This window comes from Lagenorhynchus albirostris, chromosome 14, assembly GCF_949774975.1.
Source record: "Lagenorhynchus albirostris chromosome 14, mLagAlb1.1, whole genome shotgun sequence".
Lineage (NCBI taxonomy): Eukaryota > Metazoa > Chordata > Mammalia > Artiodactyla > Delphinidae > Lagenorhynchus > Lagenorhynchus albirostris.
Window position 1 is genome coordinate 85,593,615 of NC_083108.1, and position 26,461 is coordinate 85,620,075.

Below are 26,461 nucleotides of genomic sequence, written 5' to 3' on the forward strand. Positions count from 1 at the left end.
GAGGAGAGCTGAGTCACACACATCCATCCCACACTTAGAACAGCCACCACAGTTACGGTACCTGAACAGCCACTGCCCAACAGGAATGAAAATAATGTTTGTTTTATTTTAAAAGAAAGAGCACATGTTAATATGTTTGAAAGGATGTTCCACTAGCCGGTATGGCATTCAAAGTGATGAATATCAGTATCATTATGTCTGAATCCTGGCGGAAGCTCAAAACACTTATTTTAGTGGAAACTCAGGAGGCAGATGGGAGAGAAGAATAATGAAGAGCTTGAGAAACTGGGCACCCCCTGCCACCCCAGAAGGATGTGTTCCAACTCTTCTAAGAAATGCAAACATTGCTCTCCAGAAACTGACACTGACACGCAGTTACAGATATGCACTAATTAGATTAATGGTGGTACTCACTTAATGACCTTTTCCTCAGAATTTTCTCCCAAAGGACAAAAAAAAAAACCCAAAGATTTACCCACGACATAGTAAGGCATCATTTCCTGAACAGAAAAAAAGACTAATGTGATAAAGTCCTAGAAATACATGAACGGATTTAAAAAAAAAAAAAGAAAATGTTTTAAGGCCATAGACATCAGGAAAAAGTATGCAAAATATCGAGGAAGAAATAAACGTCTTTTGGAAAATGAGCTTTGAATGGAAAGGCTTAACTGCATCTCATCTCAAAGCTTTCCTGGAGATGGAATTATACATCCTACAAAGAATAGTGGGTCATGTGCTCACTCCCGAGTTGATCTCAAATCCTTAAAAAGAGTACAAGGAGTCACAACTGCGTTTACTTTTAGCATTCTTTTCTGAAGATTATAGTTCTACCTATTCAAATATGCTGTGTGCGGGTATTTTAATATTTGGAGGTTTTACGAGAACACACAAAACAGGCACGTTTTTTTCTTCTTGGTTATAACTGGGGGAGAGGAAGGATGTCCATTATGGAAAAGATCAGTAGATTTGACTACATCAAAACTAAACAAATACCTCCCCCTCAAACGTCTGCACGCTATTATATATACGACCTGCGACATCAGAAGGCAAACGGGAAATTGGGAGGAATAGTTGCAGTATGTCGATCAAAAGGCTGGTATCACTAATACATGGAAACTGAAAATAGAAGGTGGCTTCCAAGGGCTGGGAGTAGGGGGATGGGAACTAGCGTTGAGTGAATGTAGAGTTTCAGGGTTTTGCCAGATGAAAACATCCTGGAGATCTGTTGCACAACAAGGTGAAAATATTTAACAGCAATACAGTGTACAGTTAAAAGGGATGGAGATGGTAAATTTAATGTTTTGTGTTTTTAAACAGCAATGAAAAAAATACTTCTTTTAATGACAAAATAAGAAGCTGAGTTTCCAATAGGAAAAGAAAGTTGGCTCAGATCAAATGTTTAATAAGGAAATGTTTAAAATGTAAACAAAACAGGGCCAACGAAAGCCACACTGAGATATGTTTTGCTTAACCAATGGTCTACTTTATGATTTTAATATTCTGTGTTAGTGAAGTTGCAAGGAAATGGGTATCATTATACACAGCAGGTGGAAGAGTAAATTGGTTAAACTTTACGGAAGGCAGTTTGGTGACCGTTATCAAAAAAACACTATAGTATTGCAAATCCTTTGATTCCCATCCTTTGATTCAAATGTATTTCTAAAGGTTTATCTCAGGAAATTAATCAGAGATGTGAGCAAAGATTAGAAGGCAAAAAGGTAAATCATAGGATATTTTATAATAGAAAATCCTTTAAACATTTCAAGTTTGTGTGTTGGTATCATGGAGATATACAGAACTTTGGGCTTGGGTCTAAAACTAGAATTTTTTTTGCCAGTGCCAATAATTTTTGATATATTTTAAACAAGTTTAACATAATACATTGAAAAATGCACAGATCATAACTGTACATCTCCATGAATTCTCTCTCCTAAAGGTAGCCACTACCCTTAGATTTATGGTTTAGTTTTGCCTGATTTTTGATCTTCATATAAATACAACCACACAGCTTCTACCCACCCCTGCTTCTTTTGCTTCACACTGTATTTTTTTAAATCGAAGTCTAGTTGATTTACAACGTTGTGTTAATTTCTGCGGTACCGCAAAGTGACTCAGTTTTTTATATATATATATATATATATATATATATATATATATATATATATACACACACACATACTTTTAAAAATATTCTTTTCCTTGATGGTTTATCACAGGATATTGAATATAGTTCCCTGTGCTCTACAGTAGGACCTTGTTGTTTATCCATTCTATACATAATAGTTTGCATCTGCTCATCCCAAACTCCCAATCCATTCCCCCAACGCCCCCTCCCCCTTGGCAACCACAAGTCTGTTCTCTATGTCTGTAAGTCTGTTTCTGTTTCGTAGATATGTTCACTTGTGTCCTATTTTAGATTCCACATATGGTATTTGTCTTTCTCTGTCCGACTGACTTCACTTAGTATGATCATCTCTAGTTGCATCCATGTTGCTGCAAATGGCATTATTCCATCCTTTTTTATGGCCGAGTAATATTCCACTGTGTATCTGTACCACATCTTCTTTATCCATTCCTCTGTCCATGGACATTTAGGTTGCTCCCATGTCTTGGCTGTTGTGAATAGTGCTGCTGTGGACATAGGGGTGCCCTCCCAAATCTGCTCTCAACGTAGTGCTCTTCTAAAAAGATACATCAGTTCAGTAGCTGCTGTGCTGGAAACCTTCCAGTGGCTTCCCATCACATTTAAAGATTCGCCTCATTCTAGCTTACAAGCCCCTGTGGGACCCTGAGCTCAACTCAAAGTATTCTCTCCTCATGGACTTATCGTGGTCCAGGTGAGCTGGCCTTCCCTCTGCCTCTCTAACATTTCAAGAATGTGTAACACAGATGTGTAGATAAATAGATGCAATGATATCAGATGCCTTTCAAAATCTCTCAGTGAATGCATAATGAACAAAAACAAAGTAAAGATGAAATAAAATGGCAAAAGGTCTGTTTATGGAAGGTAACCCCCCTAAAAATGGCAAAAGTCCTTTCACCAGTCAAGTCAAAGGTGAATTGAAGCAGCTTTCTCTGGAAAAGGGACTCAGCACTCCAAATACAAAAGACTGGGGGTCAGTACTCTGAAGACTTTACTCTTAGTTCCAGAGGAAGATGCTCAGATAGTATTAGTAAAAACTCATCAGACCAAACATGTTTTTTTTTTTTTTTTTTTTTGTGGTACGCGGGCCTCTCACTGTTGTGGCCTCTCCCATTGCGGAGCACAGGTTCCGGACATGCAGGCTCAGAGGCCATGGCTCACGGGCCCAGCTGCTCCACAGCATGTAGGATCTTCCCGGACCGGGGCATGAACCCGCGCGCGTCCCCTGCATCGGCAGGCGGATTCTCAACCACTGAGCCACCAGGGAAGCCCAGACCAAACATGTTTTAATGCAATTCGTTCATTTCAGTTCAAGAATCAGTGAGCATCCCCCAATGTTCCTAGCACCATTATTTACAATAGCAAAGACACAGAAACAACCTAAGTGTTCATCAACAGATGAGCAGATAAAGAAGATGCGGTACATATACACAATGGAATATGACTCAGACATAAAAAAGAACAAAATTTTGCCATTTGCAGCAACATGGATGGATGTGGAGGGCATTATGCTACATGAAATAAGTCGGACAGAGAAAGACAAATACTGTATGAAATCACTTATATGTGGAATCTAAAAAATACAACAAACTAGTGAATATAACAAAAAAGAAGCAGACTCACAGATATAGAGAACAACCTAGTGTTTGCCAGTAGGGAGAGGTGGGGGACAGGCAATATAGGGGAGGGGGCGGGAGGTACAAAATATTGGGTGTAAGACAGGCTCAAGGATGTGCTGTACAACACTGGGATATAGCCAATACTTTGTCATAACTGTAAATGAAAAGTAACCTTTTAAAATTGTATAAAAAAATCAGTGAGCATCTACACAGTTCCTAGCACTCTTCTTATCTTAGGATCATTCCCTTCCCGAAAGAATTTACAACATAATTGCCAAGGAATTATTTATCCTTTGCATTCTGTAACTGAGTGATCATAATAAAAGCAAACATTTACTGTATGTTTGACTGTACTCGGTACTCTTCCAAGCCCTCTTGAATTATCATTTTATGCTTACATCAACCTTATGAGTAAGTATCATCTCTCCCCACTTTACAGATGAGGAAACTGAGCCACAGTGAAATTAAGCATCGTTGCATAGCTAGTAAGAGCAGACCAAGATATAGGTGTCTTATTTTGCTTCCCAGGAGGCCCAAAAAGATGAATACAGAATGGAAAAACACTCAGGTGCCGGGATCAGGGGCCTCTCTGAGCCTCAGTTTCCTCATGTGGAAATGGAGGAGGATTGTTTCAAATACTGCTCATTGCCTCAGAATATCTAATCTCCTATTGTTCCCTTGTAATAACAAAGCCTGAGCGATGTGTCATGCTAAAAAGTCAATTTACAAGCCTTCCTTCCAACTAAGTACGTCCATGTGACCAAGTTCTGGCTAACTGGATATACCCAGAAATATTATGTTGGATTCTTGTGAAGACTTCTTGCAAGGGAAGAGGAACTGATCCAGTGTGATTTGCATTCTTACTTTTTCTGGTAAGCAGAATATGGATATGTTGGCTGGCACTCCAGCAGCTATTTTGGACCACGAGGTAACCATGAGGATGGAATCTATACCCTTGACTGCTGAAGCAGAAATAAAGATGGAGCCTGAATCTCAGATAGCATGGGGAACCATACCAGCCCTAGACCACCAACCTTAGGAGTTCTTTTACATGAAAGAAGAAACCTACTTGTGTTAAAGCCACTATTGGCCTGGGTAGAGTGGAGTGAGTGGGGTTCGTTAGGGTTACGGTAAGGGTTATGGTTAGGGCTTGTTCTCGGCCAAATGCAATTCCTAACTGATAAAAGGGTCAGCTAGGTCTTAGCTGAGATTCTTTCTAGCTCTGCCATTACACACACTTCTGTGATTACACGTATCATAGCCAGAAAGGTTGATGTAAGGTGAGAACGGTTTCAGAGACCAGCGGCGGACAGAGAAAGAGGCTCTTGTGAGCGTGGGGATTCCTGTGAGTGGTGAAGAACAAGGGGGTTTGGAACAGGTGGACAGTCCAGGCGGGAGAAACGCTCAGCGAGGGAACCGAGCACACCACCCGGTGCAGAGCCAAGCAATGGAAGCCGCTCAGCGTACCACTAAAAGCTCATCAGACCAAAGGTGCTGAAAGGGAGCAAATTCAAATAACTACTTATTTGAGACGAATGGTCTCGCCATCCCCAGTCATAGAACCACGAATAGCCTAAACGAAGGACTGCTGCTGTCACATATGAACACATGAAATAATGCACCAGGGGAGGCTCGGCGCCTTTAAAATAAAAGAAATCGTTAATAAGAGCCCTGATCAACTGAAGGACCTCAACAACTTTGCGTTTCCTAATGAACAGTATAATAACTAACTTATTGTCCCTAGGCAACTGTCCGCGTCACCTTGTATTGCAAGACTGATTCCTGACGTCCTTTCACAACCACATAATAACACCTGTCAATAGTTCCTAATAGATGGTGAGGGGGAGACAGCAGGCTGTCAACGGATAGGTCAACCCATCCCTCACTTCCGACAGTAAAAGTACTTTTGTAACAGGAGAAAGCTCAAATCACCGTCCTCAGAGTCACAATCCCAAGGCATTTGAACTGGGAAAATTCCCATTAAGAAAATGTGTTATTCCTTTGCAGAGAGGCCCCGGGGAAAGGCGGGGCTAGAGAGGGCGTTAGTGTGGTTTGTTTAGGTGAACCTGGGTGATTAGTCTTCCCACAGGCAATGTATTCCGTTGCACAGCAACCAGGGGGTGGGTCCTTTCAAGGAGGAAAGCCCCTCTCTGTTCGACAAATCTAGGAAACACGTGGACAGACCTAGAGCCCTAAACCGTTTAGAGGCAGGTGACGAGTTATACATAGGTGGCCTGTGAATGAATTATAGTTAACTCTTTCTTAGATGGGCTTGATTTTAAAAAAAATTAGTTCTAACAGGGACAAATTGCTGTTTTGCATTAAAACTATATTTACGGCTTCTCTTGAGAAGACAGTAGATATTAAGAGTTCAGAATCCGGCTTGGTTTTCCTGCATGGCAAACACGGCAGGGCCCTTTCACTGGGTAGGTGTTTGGCAAGTCGTCTGCCACATTTCACTCAGATACTTGATCTGTTTGGTCTCTGCAGGTGTATGTGTTTGAGATCCTTGAACAGTCTCCAATGTATCATACAAACATCTCGATTAAATCATTAATACTTTTCATATAATGGAAGACCCAAATCTAATTCCTGGATTTTGATTACTTTCTAAAGAATATTCTGAAGATACTACTTAGAAAAACATTTTTACAGAATCGGCGATTTGCAGTTACTTCATCTTTCAGTTTCCCCCCACCCTGGTTCTGAGCTCACTGATATGTCCCCACTGTGTCTGGGTCACGGTGTGGTACCCTGCCTTTCCCTGAGGTCTGTACTAACAACCCAGGGCAGGGACATTCTTACCATGGCCAGTGGGATGACGCCAATCAGGTCCTTCTGGCTCACGTAGATCTTGGAGACGCCCAAGTCAGATGTGATGTCTCCTGGGTATTCAACCTGCCACGTAACAAGCTGTGTGGTTGGCGGGTCACTGGCCTCTTGGATTTCTACGTCGATCTGCATGACTTCATAGGAGGCGCCCTCCGCACTGGAGAGAAGGAGAGAACAACTTTGAGGACTGGGGTGGGCACCCTTGGCAGGCAATGGACTATTTCAACGTGTGTTCACATCACCCCTGCAAAGAGCTTGTCAGAAACGTGATCCCCAGCGTCCACTGACAGATGAATGGATCAAGAAGATGTGGGACATTTATACAATGGAATACTACTCAGCCATAAAATAGACTGAAATAATGCCATTTGCAGCAACATGGATGGACCTAGAGATGATCATACCAAGTGAAGTAAGCCAGAGAAAGACAAATGTCATATGATACCACTTATATGTGGAATCTAAAAAAATGATACAAATGAACTTGTTTACAGAAATAGACCCACAGACACAGAAAACAAACTTATGGTTACCAAAGGGGAAAGCAGGGATGGGAATGGAGGAATAAATTAGGAGGTTGGGATTAAAAGATACACACTACTATGTATAAGATAGATAAGCAACATGGACTTAACTTTTTAGCACGGAGAACTATATTCAATATCTTGTAATAACCTATCACGGAAAATAATCTGAAAAAGAATATATATGAATCCCTTTGCCATACACCTGAAACTAACCCAACATTGTAAGTCAACTATACTTCAATAAAAAAAGAAAGAAAGAAAAAAAAGAAATTCGATCCCCAAAAGAACAAACAACCTTTAACAAGATTCACAGCCTTGGTCTGGCCTTATACACCCTCACTCAAACTTCCCAAGCCCTGTTTTCTGTGAGCCTCTCAGAGTCCCCAGGACAGGTGTTTGTGGATAATTACGGGAAATGCTGATTCAATTTCCTAAATGCTTTCTTCCCTGTGCTCCTTCTAGGAGGATGGAGGATAGGATTCTTTCCCTCACTCCCAGAAATCTCTTTGCTGCCTATATCGGATTTTCCAAAGCCACGGTCCATTCAAGTTGGGTGCACAGAATTTTAAAGGACTTTGAGGGTGATGTGGCTTTGTTACCCAGTGGGAGCGAGAGAGGATTGCAGAGAATCAGAGCTGAGGCGTGAACAGGAGAATGGGACCACAGGACCCACACGGATGAACAAGGAGAAGTAGCCAGATGTTACCTGGATACAGGAGTCGTTCTGACAATGATTAGTTTTTAGACAGTCTGGGTTTTCTAGAAACACGTATCCAGAAATGAACCCAAGTAAGAGTATCGGGATGATTTTTGCAGCTATTCTGGTTAGTTTAATTTACTGGCTACCCCTTCTTCTTTTTCATAGTCTGCTTTTAGAAAATGTGTGCTCTTCTAAGTGACAGGTTAAAAAAAAAAAGGCAGAGGTGGTACCAGACACTCCCTGAGGGAAGAAGTGAAGAAATACAGGTGAGAATTCACCTGGGAGGTAGCAAGGAGAGAAACTTTTTAACCCTTCGTGACCAAAACCACTTCCACCTATCAGATCCTTCTCCAGAGGTTTGAATTTCACATAATTGCAAAATGACCACTGAGTCTGACATTTAGGAGGACAAGGTTTGGCCTTTTATATACATATGACCAAGCTATTGAGACTTCTTTATCAAACCCACGCAAATGTATCAATAAGAAGCTCAGAGATAAATGGTGGTGATTTTGGGGAGCCTCCTTCTTAAAGTAAGGGATGAGGTGGGATACTGGGATATCAGGGGTGACTAGGATAAGAGGAGAGAGGGAGGGAGGAAGGAAACAAGAGGAGGAGGAGGGCAAGAAACAGAGAAAGAAGATCAGAAGTGCTGCCCAAAGAGACCGCCCCCGCCACAGAGGTTAAATTCCTGCACGAGCACTGATCTCTCACACAGAACAGGAGTAGCTACAGTTGTTAAGAATCCGCCTCCCAATGCAGGAGACACGGGTTCGAGCCCTGGTCTGGGAAGATCCCACATGCCGCGGAGCAACTAATAAGCCCGTGCTCCACAACTACTGAGCCTGCTCTCTACAGCCCATGAGCTGTCAAATTCCTCCCATTCCACAAGACCCACCTAGAAGACAACATCAGCGATAATTTTTATTTTTTTTATTTTTTTGTGGTACGCTAGCCTCTCACCACTGTGGCCTCTCCCGTTGCGGAGCACGGGCTCCGGACGCGCAGGCTCAGCGGCCATGGCTCATGGGCCCAGCCGCTCCGCGGCATGTGGGATCTTCCCGGACCGGGGCACGAACCCGCGTCCCCTGCATCGGCAGGCGGACTCTCAACCACTGCGCCACCAGGGAAGCCCCACAATAATTTTTAAAGTGCTCTATTTACTTCCTCTAATTTTATTCCTTCAGTAACCTTGCATGGTTGTCCTATCAAGTTTGATTTTCTCTTTTCCCTTAGATCCCTTGTCTGGCCAAGATGTAAAGGAAACAGTTTCTTTTGAGCTAACTTTCCTCTATCTGACGCGCTGATGGAAACACCTTAAGTTGGGAATTCTTAACCTGGAGACCACAGCAAACTTTAGGAAGGTTGTGTATCCTGAAATGGTAGCTTTTCTCGAATGATTCCTTAGCTTGCACGAGCTTCTCAATATTTCTGATGCAGGAGGGTGTGCACCAGGTTCCTGACAATTTCCTCTGTAAATTCTGCATATGGTGATCTAGCTTTGGAATAGCTCATCATGTGTGTCTTGTCGAGTCAGTGGAAATTTGAATTTTAATAACTTTTTGTAAATATTTAGCACTTGAGAGCTTCCAGAACGCTTGCATATTTGGCAATGTTTACCACTTCTTCATGTTTAACTGGAAAGCTAAGGGCTGTACCTTTGCAGTTGGAGTGTGTGTTTTAGCCTGAAGCATCCTGAAAAGAGTAGCCATGCTTAGCCTGTGTGGCTAGCACAGAGGATAATGCCTGGTATCTGCTGTGTTACAGGAGATAAACAGAGTAGAATTAAGTAGAATTTTATATAACGTGGCTGCGTATTTTACATGCGGTGGTTCTCCGCTTTACCAAGGCACTAGCGTGGCCTGGGCAGGGGGAGCTTTCCTGGTGGTCCAGTGTTTAAGGCTCCCCACTTCCAATGCAAGGGGCACAGTTTGATCCCTGGCCAGGGAACTCAGATCCCGCATGCCACACGTCAAAAAAACCAAAAACCAAACAGACAAAAAACTGCCTGGGGGAATTTTACAAATAAACCAGTGGCCACAGGCACCACTCAGATTTCTGACTGCTCCTGAGTGGCATCAGGCACCAGTTTTGTTTTATTTTCTCTTCTTTTCTTTTTTCTCTTCTCTGCTTTTCTTTTCTTTCTTCCCTTCCATTTTCCTTTCTTTCTTTCTTTCCCTCTTTCCTTCCTTCCTTCATTCTTTTTTCCTTCTTTCATTCTTCTTTCTTTCTCTCTCCCTTTCTTTTTCTTTCTTTCTTTCATTCTCTCTCTCTTTCTCTCTCCCTTTTTTCATTTTCTTTCCTTCTCTTTCCCTTTTTCTTTCTTTCTCTCTCTCTCTCTCCCTTTCTTTTTTCCTTTTCTTTCCTTCTTTCTTTCCCTTTCTTTCTTTCTTTCTCTTTCTACTTCTTCTCCTCCTTCTCCCTCTCTCGTTCTTCCCTCCCTCCCTTCCTTCCTTCCATCTTTCTGTCTGTTCTTTTATCCAGGTGATTCTATTATGCAACCAGGATCATGAACAACTGCGTTCGAGGTTTATAAAGGTTTAATTATGTGGATATCCATGCTCTTGGACGTATTTTGTGTATACTGGTATTAGAAATAGAATGTCCTAAGAGAGTGGATTTGGGAAATACGGTCAGTAAATCATGAAGACACAGATGAACCAAGAAGAAGAAACATTCAGGGTTTCCGATGTCCCTGAGTATGAAACTGAGGAGGGACAAGAACAGAGTTCCAGCCGAGGGGGGCAGAGGGGCTGGATTAGCATAAAGCATTCAGATGCCACTTCTGGTGGCCCTACAGCCAGCTCCACCCTCCCTACCTCCCTGCTGTCCACCCCCCATGGGCGAGTCAAATAGCAACACGGATGGGCAACGCTCGATGTGTGAGCTCCATCTGGAAGGCGGTACTGCTGTTGAGTGTGGGCAGGGTTTGCTTGGAGAACAGTGCAGTCACCCACGGAGAGGCTCAGGGCTGGATATATATAGGCCTCAGAACACTGTGGGCATGGAGCTGCCTGCAGGTTTAGTTTCTCCCACCGGTGTAGGTGCTACCAGCACGGGTAAGCTAAGAAGCCACCTTCCTGCCCTGTCCTGCTTGCAGCCGTCCTTTGTATGGAAGACAACAGACGTGGAAGCAAAGGAAGGAACGCAGGCTCTCATGGGCACCTCAGATCCCTACTGACTGGTTCCACATGTGTGGGTGTGGAGGGATCTTTTTGTAGTTTATTCTCTTTGACAGAGAGGATGAATAACATCTCGATTTGAGGAACTCTTCTCATTTTCCAATAACGTTCCCCTACGTGGGCCCCTTGGTACACTGGGTTCAAAATCTAAGCCTTTTAGATGAGCAACAAGGACTGACTGAGTAGCACAGGGAATTACGCACATTATCTTGTAATAACCTACAATGGAATATAATCTACAAAAATACTGAAACACTATGCTGTACGCCTGAAACTAACACAATATTGTAAATCAACTATACTTTAATAAAAATCTAAGGTTTTTTCACAAGGAAGGGCTCCCTTTGCATAAAGACACACGGTTGGTGACATAGCCTGAGGCCTCCCCAAATTTAAGGAAAACAAAATGCCCTTCCAGGAAACAAGACACTGGGTCAGCTCAGACACAGGCAATGACCACATCCTCCAGGGCCACGGCTCCCAACTCTAAGAATGAAAACTGAACATGAGGCTTTGCAGGACCACCTCAGTGCACCAAGGCCACAAAAGGGCATCATTTTCAAAGAAGAAGAAAAGCCTTGCTTTGGGATGGTCATGCTTCTTTTTCCTGAGTGCTGGAACAACTAACCTTCATTGAGTACTTTTAATGTGATAAGCACTATTTTAAGGGCTTTTTATGTCTTACGTCGTGCAACCCTCAACGTATTCCAATAAATAACTGTTATCTACTCGCAGTTTGTAGACTAGAAACCTAGGCTCAAGAAGGGGAAAGTATTTGTCCAGGGTCACCCAGCTACTGCATGCAGGAGCCAGGTGATCTGGTCACAGGACGCCCACACTCCTGATCCTGGGTTCCAAGCCCCCCACCTCTTTGTCCAGTGCGAGGACAGGCGTGCTTATTAGCGATGAGGATCATTAAAGCAACTTCTCACCCCCCAGTAGAGACACAGGTCAGGACGTTACATAGGGCTTCTTCAAGACCCCAAACTGGATGCTTTGAGTGAATTCTGCACAAGCAAAGCTGGGACATTTCTGTAACAAGATGCTTTGAGATGAGCATGTCTTCATGGTCTTCTGACAACTCTTTAAGTTCCGTGATGTGTCGATAAATCAAAGCAGAGATGGGGAAACGAGAGCTTTAGATACGGAAGCCTACCATTCATTTGGAGAGATGAGAAACCGAGCAGACACAGACCTGCTAGCACTAGAACAGTTAAGAGCTAAGTGTTTGAGATGCAAGTCAATGCATCTTGAAGCTACCTGTATTTTTCTCCAGTTTAGAAAACCAGCATATCATGGTAGGTCCTTACAAGAGCATACCAACGATCAGACCGCGTTCTGCCACCACCCACGTGGGCAACTGGCTTCCACCGCGAGTGTGAGTGTCGCAGGTAAGCTCCTGGGGTGGGTGGGGGAAGAAGAGAGTGAAATTCCATTTCCAACTTAGGTTTTTCCAGATGGCTCTCTAAAAGATAAATGGGTGAAACTTCTGGAAACAAAAGTAAGGCCGGAGAGAGGGCAAATCTGTATCTGAATGATCACAATCCTTAGGAAAGAGTGGGAGATTCCTTCCCAAAACTTCAGGACACTTTCTAGAGGTCATAGGAATGAGAGCCATTTATGGCTGGGGAGCAAGTTATGGTGGACAGTGTCAGGGTTCCCCCCAAATCTCCTCATATCCCTTCATCGTTTCCACATGTCTTACCCCTGGCTTCTAAGTGCTTTTTCTTTTTATAATTTTAGGTTTTTAAGTCTTTATACAATTTTTAAAGGTTACTTTCCATTTACAGTTATTACAAAGTATTGGCTATATTCTCCGTGTTGTACAATACATCCTTGAGCCAATAGTTTGTACGTCCCTGGCGCCCAGCCCTACGTTGCCCCTCCCTCCCTCAGTGGTAACCAGTAGTTTCTTCTCTATATCTGCGCTTCTGCTTCTTTTTAAAATTATATTCACTAGCTTGTTGTAGTTTTTACATTTCACATATAAGTGATATCATACAGTATCTGTCTTTCTCTGTCTGACTTACTTCACTTAGTATAATACCTTCTAGGTCCATCCATGTCGCTGCAAATGGCAAAATTTCGTTCTCTCTTATGACTGAGTACTATTCCATTGTGTGTGTGTGTGTGTGTGTGTGTGTGTGTGTGTGTACACACACACATCACATCTTTATCTATTCATTGGTTGATGGACACTAAGCTTGTTTCCATGTTGTAAATAATGCCGCTATGAACACTGGGGTACATGTATCTTTTCGAATTAGTGTTTCTGTTTTTTTCAAAAAACAGAAACAGCAGTGGGATTGCTGGATCATACGGTAGCTCTATTTTTAGTTTTTTAAGGACCTTCCATATTGTCCTCCACAGTGGCTGCACTCGTTTACATCCCCAGCAACGCTGGAGGAGGTTCCCTTTCCTCCACGTCGTAGTGCTTTTGTTTTTCATGACATCTACCTGTGGCTGTTGTTTTTCATGACATCATCTACCTGTGGCTGTTGTTTTTCATGACATCATCTACCTGTGGCTGTTGTTTTTCATGACATCATCTACCTGTGGCTGTTGTTTTTCATGACATCATCTACCTGTGGCTGTTGTTTTTCATGACATCATCTACCTGTGACTTTCCCCGGAGGGCTCTTCTTGAGTTTCTGGAGCCATCTTGCCCACAGGTGCAAAGAGCTGCACGTGCCTCAGTGTTTCCTGCCCTGGGAGCTGGCCCTTGGCCAGCGTCTGATGGTGCAGCAGGCAAACCCAGCTCCCTGGCCTCCAGCTGGGTCAGTTGGGGGCACTGTGCACGCTCCAGAGTCCCCCCATGGGATTAGGCTGAAGCCACCCTGCACGTAACTTCCGAAACGGCACTAGTGCTTGGGTTCTTCTCTTCTTCTTTTACTCTCTCTGCTCTCTTATTGGTTTCTCGGGAACGCTTCCTTCATAAATCACTTGCACACACATTCTTGTCTCAGGGTCTGCTTCTTGGGAAACTGAAGAAATTTTTCAAGTAAGGAGGACACCAAGGGCAACTGACAAATGCCATGTGAAAGATTCTGGCAATGGAAGAGAAATGAGGAATGCGTGAAGGGGCGGAGGGGCCATTATTCAAGGTACTAAGCTGTCCTAGCTCCACTTGGAGAAATCCTTCTAACCAAGCCAATATTTGTCTGCAATGGCATTTTGGAAATCTGCATCAGACCCAGACACGGGCAACCAGATGTCTCCCAAATGCAGGAGCCGTGGTCCTCGTTTTCCTTCCCTTCACATCTCATTTTCAAGATTAAAATAAGGATATTACTCAAATTGTTTCTTCTTAGACATTATCACAGGATTAAAATTTTCCATTACTGACATCTTTTTTCTAAGCTTTTTCATTAGCATATTCAGAATAAAAACTTTTCATTATGAAGTAAAGTATACTCAATCCCTTTAATGCATGTACTTTATAATGAGATTTTTGTCCCCATAAATTTGTCTTCTCACGTCCTCTTGTTTCTGCCTTATAATACTCTGAGGTCTGGTAACCACGGTTATTCTAGAGAAGAAAAATGGAAAGCTTGCAGCTTGAAAGAAATCATGCTGCATTTCTTCCTTTTCTTCTGTGCTTCATTGCTCTCTGTCCCAATATTTACTTCATTCATTCATTCAAATGATATTTCTGTAATTCTTCTTATTTACTGGACACTCTTCTGGGTGGTAGAGATGCAGATACAAAGTGAGTTTAAAAAGATGGAGATCCAGCGGTCGCCCAGACAAAGCTGATTCTCAGCACCTCTTTCCACCTCCACACTCAGTGACATCATTTTGCTAACTTGACATTGACTGGGGGGGAATATTTTTTTCTTTTTTAAAAGAATTTTTATTGGAGTAGAGTGGATTTACAATGCTGTGTTAGTTTCTGCTGTACAGCAAAGCGAATCAGTTATACATATACATAGATCCACTCTTTTTTAGGTTCTTTTCCCATATAGGTCATTTCAGGGTACAGAGTAGAGTCCCCTGTGCTATACAGTTGGTCCTTATTAGTTATCTATTTTATATATAGTAGGTGTATATGTCAATCCCAATCTCCCAATTTATCCCTCCCCCCATTACCCCCTGGTAACCATAGGTTTGTTTTCTACATCTGTAACTGTATTTCTATTTTGTAGATAAGTTCATTTGTATCCTTTTTTTAAGATTCCACATATACGTGATATCATATGATATTCATCTTCCTCTGACTTATTTCACTCAGTATGACAATATCTAGGTCCATCCATGTCGCTGCAAATGGCATTATTTTGTTCTGTTTTATGGCTGAGTAATATTCCATTGTGTATATGGACCACATCTTCTTTATCCATCCCTCTGTTGATGGACATTTAGGTTGCTTCTCTGTCTTGGCTATTGTAAACAATGCTGCAATGAACGCTGGGGTGCATGTATCCTTTCAGACCATGTTTTTCTCCAGATATAGGCCCAGGAGTGGAACTGCTGGGTTATATGGTAGTTCTATTTTCACTTTTTTAAGGAACCTCCATACTGTTCTCCATAGTGGCTGCACCAATTTACATTCCCACCAACAGTGTAGGAGGGTTCTAGCAGGAGAATATTTACACCATGGAAATTGGCAAATGCCATAACTCAGAGTTCCCTCCAAACCCCCAAAAAGCAGATGGCTGAAGATCTTTGCTCTTCTCAAGCATACAGTCTAGTGGGGAAGATGGTCACGCAATAAGTTGTCACTTCAAAAAGCGTAAATTGGCCACTGTAAGAAAAGATGAGAAACAGAGGTAGCTGGCGAGATACAAGCTATGTTAGAGGACCCTGGTGTAGTCAGGGAGACACGGACATGTTCCCTGGGGCAGCAGGGCTTGGGCTGTGATCTCTATACAGGATGGGTTCCAGGCAGAAGGAACTGCACATACAAATGCCCTGTGCTTGGGGGAGCAGGGTGGGTTGAAGAAAACAAAAGAAACTGGCATGGATGGAACACCCAGAGGGCTTGGAATTGAGGCGTGAGATGCAGGGTGGGTAGAGGGAGACAGTCCTTGTAGCCACATTCAGAGCATCTTTTTTTTCCAGAGTCAGCAAACTATGTCTGGTCAGTCAATTCCAGCCATAGCTTGTCCATGCACAGATCTTAGGCGAAAAACACCTTTGACATTTTTAAACATGGTCAGAAAATAAATAAGAATATGCAGGCTAAAACCCCACTGTAGTATTCCCCCACTGAATAAAGTCTTCCTTACTGTTAAAAAAAAAAAAAGAATATGCAGGCTACAAAGCGGAAAATATTTACTATCTCACCCCTTACGGGAAAAGTTTGCAAATCTCTGCTCTTTATCATGGGAAACGGGAAATCATTAAAACTTTAAAAAAATAATAAACTAACATTGATTTCAATATGTAAATGCTTGGAAAAAATCATCACTGGAAGAGATTAGGAGATGGGCCAATATTTATTCCCAATGATGAAAAATAAAACTTGGGTTTAAGAGTTGATCTGAGACTGTTCTCAGTAGGAAAAATAGGAAATGAAAGAGCACGGGTGCAGGCAGAACTCCTGGAATAAAAACTGTAGCTAGGATAAGAATTCACAGACCAGACTTATTTGTATAAGATAAGAAAAAGTATAGAATTACACAGAGAACTCTATTCAAAATCCTACGATAAACCATAATGGAAGAGAATATTAAAAAAAAGAATGTATATATATGTATAACTGACTCACTTTGTTGTACAGCAGAAATTAACACAACATTGTAAATCGACTATACATCAATTTTTTTTAAAAAGTACAGAATGGTCTTAATTGAACTAGGAACAATTGGTCAAGCCAAATTATAGATCATTGTAATGGGAGAAAAAAATGGAAACAAAAAGTGACATTCTTTCAGATGGGTTATGAGTCCTACAAAAATGTCTGCAGAACATTAGCATTTGAAACAGAGTAATGGACATTCTTCATTGTGTGGAACCACCTGTCATCCTGGGCCCTGCCCTATAGGTGCTGAAAGCAAACCCCAATTATTATGACAATTATTATTAGGCTGAACCACACCCAACACTCGCTAAAGAGAAGCACAGACCCGCTGTGCGTCTAGGATCTTTAGTCTGATTTATCTGTCCTTAGGGAGTCCTTCTCTGAACCAGGTGGGGCGCAGAAGTGGTCATTTCCTTTCTTTTCTCCCAAGTGCACACCCTGTTTTGAACACCGCGATCCTCCATGTGAAAGTATAAGTGTAGGATCAATGGGGATGAAGGTGGGGGGACGGACAGAACAAGAGGAAGGATTCTTGCTGAGGCCTCTGGATGGGGGGAGAGGAGGAGGCAGTGATGACTCTGCTCATTCCACAGCGTAGGGGGTGTGGGATAGGCTCCTCTGAAACTTGCGACCACAGCTACCCTCCATCTGACCACCCAGTGAAGGTTCCTGACCAGGGCATGCTGGGTGGGTTTGCAGTGGGAATGCGGAAAGAGGGTTTTCCAGATCAGTCCACGGATGGGTGGGGGTCAGGAATGGCTCCCACAAGGAAGTCAATCCAAGAAGAGGTGAGGTCTCCCCTGGAAACGTGGCCACCACCTTCTGGGCCAAGCAACTCCTGATTCCTCACCTGGATTCCTCCCACTGCGCAGTATGGCTTTTGCCTTCCCCGTTCTGATGACAAAGGTGGCTTGCAGAGTCTGCATTTCAGCCTACGGCTCCTTCGTGGATAGGCCCACTGCTGGGGTCTGACGGAGGGGACCCTAGGGGTCAAGCAGTCAAACCACGTACGGGTTTGTCCTTGTCTAGGAACACAAATGAAGTTTAGTAGTCAGGGCATCCTGGGGTACGCCAGGACCCTGCCACCTGCCAAAGCAGCCCTAGAGTCCCACAGTCTAAATGGGGGTCCATCAAAAGGGTGAATGGTTTGAAAACATCAAGATGGCTACAGTGTTGAGAAAGGATCAGAGGTGGACCAGAGAATACCCAGTAGAGATTCAAAAGCAATGGAGTCCATCAAAAGGGTGAATGGTTTGAAAACATCAAGACGGCTACAGTGTTGAGAAAGGATCAGAGGTGGACCAGAGAATACCCAGTAGAGATGCAAAAGCAATGAGGTTGTAGGAGAGACACACTTGAGCTTAGGTGGGCGGTAGGAATGGGCAGGACTGATGCTCAGGGTGTACGTATACGAGCTTCTGTCTTGATTTTAAATTTTAAGCTCCTGTTGGTAGAGCCACTGTCTTCCTGCCCAATGACTGTCTCCACTGGGTACCACCTTCTACTGCAGATTTGCAAGAACACAGACACACCACAAAGGTATTCACTGCTCCTGTTAACCACAAAGACACTAAAGCATATAGACCAGCCTTCCCTGCAGGAAGGAAGGGTAAATGAAGAAACTGAAAGCAGGGAAGATACTTGAAGAAATATAGGGGCTCCTTGTATCTGGACAAGGATTCTGTGATGTGCCACTGACAGAAACACAGACCTCCTTCAATGATCTCTCCTCACTCAGCACCTGCATCCTAAATGTCCATCATAAACGTCACTGCTATGCAAACTATTATATAGAGAATGGCTAAACAACAAGGTCTTACTGTATAGTACAGGGAACTATATTCAATACCCTGTGGTAAACCCTAAGGGAAAAGAATCTGAAAAAGAATGTATACATATATGTATAACTGAATCGCTTTGCTGTACAGCAGAAATTAAATCAACTATACTTCCATTAAAAAAAATAGAAAAAAACAGATTGAAGTTAAAAAAATTAACTAAATGTCATTGTTGATTGCTATTTGTATATAGAATGCAGTCACAGGCAAATACCATGCAAATCTACTGCAAAGGGATATTTTTAATCTTTTAAAAGATGTCATATTTAATAAAATCCACCAATGGAATCTTGGGTAGAATTGCTTGCATTACTTGATTCACACATGAAATGATTGACAAATGGGGACATGGCAGACCTATTAGTGCTTCAGATATAGGGAAAATCAGGAAGGATGATGACAATTTAAGAACTTCAAAAACATATGACATGACTAACAAAAGCATGAGATAAGCCTTTGATAAAAGTTGATGAAGACCTAGATCACTTTTTCAAAACTGATCAAAACTGAAAGAGGGTTTTTTGTTTTTCCTTCTGAAAGATTACCTCTCCCACCCAATGAATACTGGTTTCAGTCTTTATCTGAGAATAAGGCCATAATTCTTTTTTTTTCCTGCTTTTTTAAAATTATTTTTTAACATCTTTATTAGAGTATAATTGCTTTACAATGGTGTGTTAGTTTCTGCTTCATAACAAAGTGAATCAGTTATACATATACATATGTTCCCATATCTCTTCCCTCTTGCGTCTCCCTCCCTCCCACCCTCCCTATCCCACCCCTCCAAAGGCCCTAATTCTAATTATAACTTTTGTTTATTTAAGGTGAAATAACCTGATCTTCTCTGTCTTAAGCTTCATTTATAAATGGCAAGTTCCTAATCAAACTCATTTGTAATGACTTTTATTATGACATTTCAACCTCTATTTGACATACATGGATTTTTTTTTTTAGAGTATAGTTGATTTGTTACATTGATACAATTTTGATACAATGTTGTGTTAGTTTCAGGTGTACAGCAAAGTGAATCAGTTATACATATACATATAACCATTCGTTTTTAGATTCTTTTCCCATATAGGCTATTACAGAATATCGAGTAGAGTTCCCTGTGCTACACAGTAGGTCCTTATTAGTTAGGTATTTTATATACAATAGTGTGCATATGACACAGATGGACTTTAAATGATTTTTTTAAAGAGTATGTATTATCCTCAGTGAAAGAGGGTTTCCAACACTCATAGTAAAAGAGACACAGGGATGAAGTGGGAAGGATGGAGAGTCAGAAACCACGAAAGGTCTCCGCTCAAAAAGAGGAAAGAAAGGCAAAGTCCTACTTAAAAGTGAAATGTTCTTGGAGTGATCCTGGAAGCGCCCCCACACCCTCCCACCCCCATCAGGAAGTGTTTTCCACACGTGAGTTGAAACTTCTGCTGCAGACAAATATAGAAAGAAAAATACAGTAAACTCTTTCCTCTCCATATCGTGACATTTTCTTAAACATATTCACTTGGAGATGGAGAGATATTTTATTGTATGTATTTCTTTCCGTCGGGAGTTTTTTTTTATTATTTAAAAAATCCGATGTGTACGGCACAGACACATTAGCATCCTTGCCAGGGCTGCGGACGGTTCGAGATCACATCGCATCTGCATAAACGGGGAACAGGAATGCCATCAACTCTTTCTGCTTGGCATCTCCGATGAAACCCTAGATGCGCCTTGGGCAGAACACACAAAATCAGAATACAGCGGAACTGGCAAGGAAGGGGAGCAAACTAATTATGTGCAATTAGCTCTGAATATCTCAATCTCTCCTCTTCGGGTCTCAGCCAGAGGGTCTATCTTTGAAACACCAGCTCTGCATGCAAGCTCCTTCAGCCTTGTAACTCAGACTGACAATTGTACGTGGCACGGCGTTTCCCCTTAGTCTTTGTTCTTGATAATTTTTAATGAAAAATATTTCCTCTGCGATTTACTGTATAGTACAGGGAACTATATTCAATACCTTGTAATAACCTATAATGGAAAAGAAAGTGAAAAAGCATATGTATATAATATAGATATTATATACATGTATAACTGAATCACTTTGCTGTATACCTGAAACTAATACAATATTGTAAATCAACTATAGTTTAATAAAAATAATTTTAAAAATTAGTATTTCACAACTTCAAAAAATGTTTCCTCTAATCCCTCCACTTTTATTATATTTTCTTATATTTTAAGAAGAACCCACTAAGAGCAAAGTTTATCTCAGCAGACGGGTCAAAGGAAGGCAGTTTGGAATGAAATTCTTTGTGTGTGTTTTTTTTTTTACATCTTTATTGGAGTATAATTGCATTACAATGGTGTGTTAGTTTCTGCTTTATAACAAAGTGCATCAGCTATACATATACGTATATCCCCATGTCCCCTCCCTCTTATATCTCCCTCCCACCCTCCCTATCCCACCCCTCTAGGTGGTCACAAAGCACCGAGCTGATCTCCCTGTGCTATGCGGCTGCTTCCCACTAGCTATCTGTTTCACGCTTGGTAGTGTATATATGTCCATGCCTCTCGCTTTGTCACAGACAAGGGTTTTTAGTACCTCGTCTTAGGGGAAGCGCCACGGCTCACAAGTGACGGCCAAAGAACTGTCTCCATCAGGCAAGCAAGGTAGGATTCCCCAAACGTGCACCTCTGACAGCTAAACTGAATGTAAAACCTTAAGCACAAAAATCTAACACCGTCAGCTTGATCCTGAAAGAAACGACAAGCGAAGACGAATTTTCTTTACCTAGCTGTGATCACTCGAAGCGCGCAATTGAATTGCTGGAGTGGAAACAAAGGTTCTCCGTTCATGTGGAAATGCAGACAGGATTATTAACCGATGGAGATGACCATGCTAGCTCTCCCAGTGGTTTTCTCAACTCCCATCTGATGCGACAAATGAAAGCACTGAGAGGCGCAGTCGTTTTATTCTTTCGCAACAAGAAACCAATTAAAATATGTATCTAGTTAACTGCTCCTAGGAAAGCGAGGATTCTGTTTCTTTAGGCTTACCTGGTCCACTCCCACACGAACAAGCCACACCACCCCCCACGATCAATATGGAATCGTGCTTCAGTCCCTCACGTGCTCCAGGTCTGAGGTTGAAGAATTAATTTGCTGGTTGAGTTAATAGAATGTCAATGAATTTCTCGGTATAAATGTCAACACATTCACTTAAGCTTCATGATTTAAATATAATTAAAGATAAACTTTAAGTCAATGGTGGCTTTATGGTTTGGAACAAAACTGCTGGGAAGGAGAATTTCATCAAGAGTTTGTTTTTCTCCTGTAAGCAGTTGTGTTCGTTATCAGTTTCAAGTGAGGAAAGAGAAGTCACTCACATGATTTTATTGACGGCTTCAAACATCCACCTATTAACCTTCACAGTTCAGGTCACTCCCAGAGAGATTTTACAGCATGGAAGTTTATTTGGTCTTTGTGAACATTCTCTAAATGGGATATAGTAGCTAGAGGCAGGGAAATGTAGTGGTTGAGAGAATGGACTTTGGACCGAATTACCCTCAGAATAGAATCCTATGTTACCAGTTATGTGATCTAATTTTTTTTTTTTTTTTTTGCGGTACGCGGGCCTCTCACTGCTGTGGCCTCTCCCGTTGCGGAGCACAAGCTCCGGACATGCAGGCTCAGCGGCCATGGCTCACGGGCCCAGCTGCTCTGCAGCATGTGGGAGCTTCCCAGACCGGGGCACAAACCCGCGTCCCCTGCATCGGCAGGTGGACTCTCAGCCACTGCGCCACCAGGGAAGCCCCGTGATCTAATATTTAATCTCCTTAAGCTTCAGGTTTTTCAACTATAATACAGTCAATAATCACAACTACCTCAGCACAAATGATCCCATTTAATCATCATCACCAGGGCAAGGACTCCCTCATACATCCGTGCAGGTCGTGCACTGCCCAAGTCAAAGATATACCGCACTGACTGTGTGACTGATGCCCCTGGAACTGTTCAGTGCACTCCCTGCACACTGTACTTAGAGGGCTGACCACCATACCAAGAGACAGATGCGATTCTTGATTAATTATCCATTTTCATATCTGTTTCTCTTAGCAGAGAGTAAATGTTTTGAGGACAGGAAATATTCCTTCCCTTTCTTCTCATCTCCTTCCTCCCCCCTTCTCTCCCTCTGTCCCTCCCTTCTTTCATTTCTTTCCTTTCGACTGTTTCTTTTACTCGGACTTTATCAACCCTGTATGTTCTAGGCTCTCAGTAGATTAGTATTCCATAATGGAGTGATTCGATAACTGTGTGACCAATGTTGGATTTACTCAAATTCCATTCTCCCCTCCCTCTTTACCAACAGAGCATGATTTGTTCAAGTTGAAAATACCTATCCCCCCCCCCCCAACAAAAATATAACTGACTGGGAAGCTAGGTTATGTGTATATTTCTGGCCAGTAAGATACAAGCAGAAATCTATTGTGTGGAGCTTCCAGGAAACAAGATTTTCCCCTGAGAGAGAGGTGGAGTTTCAGAGGGCATATGCTTTTCACCCACCCTCCTTTCTCTTTCTTTCCTGAAACACTGATGTGATGCCTGGAGTCTTGTGATGGTGAGATGGCACAGGAGGAAGGTAGTAGAAGGAGACCCCATTGCATCAGTTATAGCCATCATACCAGCCACGGAGTACCTACCTATATCTTTTTGTTGTTTGGGATACACAAACCCCAATGTTTTAATGGTAATTATGTTTGGGCGTTGGTTACGTGCAGCTGAATGCCATCCTAATAGTACAGAGAGGGTGTATACCTCTTGCTGTGTGTATCTGTGGTGTCTGTGTGAAGCTCTGCTGGGATACAGGAAACAAAGCCGGGAAAAGGAATGTTTGCTTTTCTGGACAGTATGTGACAAACAGAATGCTCACTGCCCATCTCCTTAATCAATAACCCACCTTTAAAAAATCTAACTTTATAAAAATGATCTGTTCCTCATGCTGCTTTTTCTGTTTTTAATGCAGGTATCGGTCTTGCTGTATTAGTACTTCTGTATCTGAGCCTTGTCAGGAGAATGAGGTAAGAAACTGACGGCACACGATACTAACCTGGAGAATACAATCACAGGGTTAACCCGTCATGTTTAAATGCTCACAGGTAGCTGGATCTGATCCACGGGAGCCAGCACCCCCTCTGTCATTTATTCTTGAAACGTCCCGCCTCGCCGTTGAGAAGCAACTTGGGGCAGATCTAAATAGCTGGGTCTCTGTCTGCCAGAAAGCTAATTTGCAAAGATCGCTGCATGATGAAAGTGATATGAGACATGACAACTGAAATTTCCAGCAGCAAAGAGAAGAGCCAAAGGCATGAAAGTCATCTTAAGCTACAAACAGGGAAAGGGAGGGGGAGAAGTTTCTCTTAAGAAGAGATTAAAGCCAGGTGAGATCAAGTAATTTTAGCGTGCTTGTAAGCTCTCTTTATCTTTGACACATACAAGAATATAGGACTGGGAAAGAGAACTCCAATTTCAAACACTACAAAGGCCACCCAGGTTAAACAGTGAGGGGCGCAGCCAGCTGAAGGAAAACAGCAGTGGTAGACACTGTCGTCAAACGGAGGAGGTTCTGGAAAGAAACGCAACATTGGCAGATCTTCTGATTCTTTTAAAAGGAAAATCCATCAATCCGCTTTTAAAAATTCAAAGCTCCTGATTATTAAACATTGAAAACGAATTCGAAAGTTCTTAAAACCCCATGTAGACCAAACAAATATGTCTTCAGACCAGGTCTGGTACAAATGGTTTGCAATGTCTTCAAGGAAACTTAGAGACTGGATGTTTCATCCTTTGTTGCCACAAAGCTGTGAAAGGGATAAAGGTTTCTGGAGAATCCTCCTAACTTCTGACATCCATGGTTTCCAAGGAAGGCTGGCCCGTACAGTGCTCGTGTGAATGAGTTCACGGCCCCTTCTCTCTATAGTGACAGCTCATGGCAAGAGGCATGGGGTTGGGGTTCAGAGCCTTCTGCCTGCAGAACTTGAATAAGCAGGCTTGTCCATGAGGGGCCTCCGTTAGGTCTTAATCCTGATCAGGATGGAAGGTATATTCTCTTCCCTCCACATTTGATAAGTCCACTTTTCTTAGTAAAGGTTTTACAGAATAAAGTAACACTAACTATCTGACCTTTAAGAAAGATGATTTTTATGATGAGGACAAAGGTGGTGATGATAATAACGATAATGATGGTGGTGAAGGTGATGGTTATGGTGATGATGGTGATTATTATGGTGGTGGTGATGATGATGATGATGGTGGTGATGGTGATGATGGTGATGGTGGTGGTGGTGGTGGTGATGGTGATGATGATGGTGGTGGTGATGTTGATGATGGTGGTGATTATTATGGTGGTGATGGTGGTGATGATGACGGTGGTGATGGTGATGATGATGGTGATTATTATGGTGGTGGTGATGATGATGGTGATGATGGTAATGACGATGGTGATGATGGTGGTGATGGTGGTGATGGTGATGATGATGGTGGTGGTGGTGATGATGATGGTGGTGATAATGGTGATTATTATGGTGGTGATGGTGATGGTGGTGATGGTGATGATGGTGATTATGATGATGGTGGTGATGGTGGTGGTGATGATGATGGTGGTGATGATGGTGATTATGATGATAGTGGTGATGGTGACGGTGATGATGATGATGGTGGTGATGGTGATGATGGTGAGATGGTGGGGCATTGATTAGACATGGAAAAATACTGAAGTCTATACATATCTATACTTATCTGCTAAACTTAGATCAGTGTTGTGGGGTTATCAAAAGACATTTAAGAGCTCATCTGCCCCACATTGTCTCACCACACCACGTCATGGCCATGAACGGCAGGACACTTGCCGTTGGGCCAACACATGTTCTGCAGCCCAGATTCTGACTGCACCAATACGCTTGCTGTGATGGTACTTAATGCGTTGGCCAGGCCGAGCATGTGATACAATTTATCCCTCAGTTGTTACAAAGAAAGAAGGGGCTGTTTCAGTCAGCCCCAGGCAAGGGAGGTTTCCTGCTGCCGTTGGATAGGTGGGTGTCATACGGCAGAACTGAGGGCTGTGGAGCAGGTAGAAAAAAATATGCATTACTGCTTTTATTTCTTTTTCTCTATCAGGTCCCCAATATTTCTTTCAACTAAGAACCAGTGTGGTCAGCTGACTAATGACCCCCAAAGACACCCACATCCTAATCCAAAGAACCTGCAAATGTTTCCTTATATGGCAAAAAAGACTTTGCAGCTGTGACTAAGATAAGGCTCTTGAGATGGAGAGATTATCCTGATTATTCAGCTGGGCCCTAAATGTCATTATAAGTGTCTTCATAAGAGGGAGATTTGGAGATTTCACCACAGGAGAGGGAGAAGACCGTGCGACAGGACAGAAACAGAAACTGCAGGGGTGAGTTTTGAAGATGGAAGGAGAGGTTATAACCCAAGGAACACAGGTGGCCTCTAGAAGCTCAGAAAGACAAGGAAACAGATTCTCCAACAGACCCTCCAGAAAGCCCTAGCCTTGCTGACACCCAGTGAAACTGATTTCAGACTTCTGACTTCCAGATCTATGAAAGAATAAACTTATATTGCTTTAAGCTACACGTTTGTGATTACAGAGGTTCATAGGAAACAAATACAACCAGGGACTCCCTCCGTGTTAGAAAAACCAACTTACTAGGGCAACATGCTATTTCAAATATTTAGAAGGTCACATGCCAAGTGCTATAGACTGAATGTCTGCATCCCTCCAAAATTCATATGTTAAAACCTAACCCTGGGGACCTCCCTGGTGGTCCAGTGGTAAAGAATCCGCCTTCCAATGCAGGGGACGCGTGTTC

The 26,461-nt window shown here is 42.5% G+C and overlaps 1 protein-coding gene across 1 annotated transcript in view; it reads right to left on the reverse strand.

Annotated features, from left to right (window-relative positions):
- Positions 1-26,461, reverse strand: part of TMEM132D (transmembrane protein 132D) — a 636,308-nt gene that overhangs the window by 191,819 nt on the left and 418,028 nt on the right. The window contains exon 4 of the mRNA XM_060120789.1: positions 6,568-6,751. Within this exon, the coding sequence (XP_059976772.1) occupies positions 6,568-6,751 (184 nt within the window). The remainder of the gene's footprint in view (positions 1-6,567; positions 6,752-26,461) is intronic.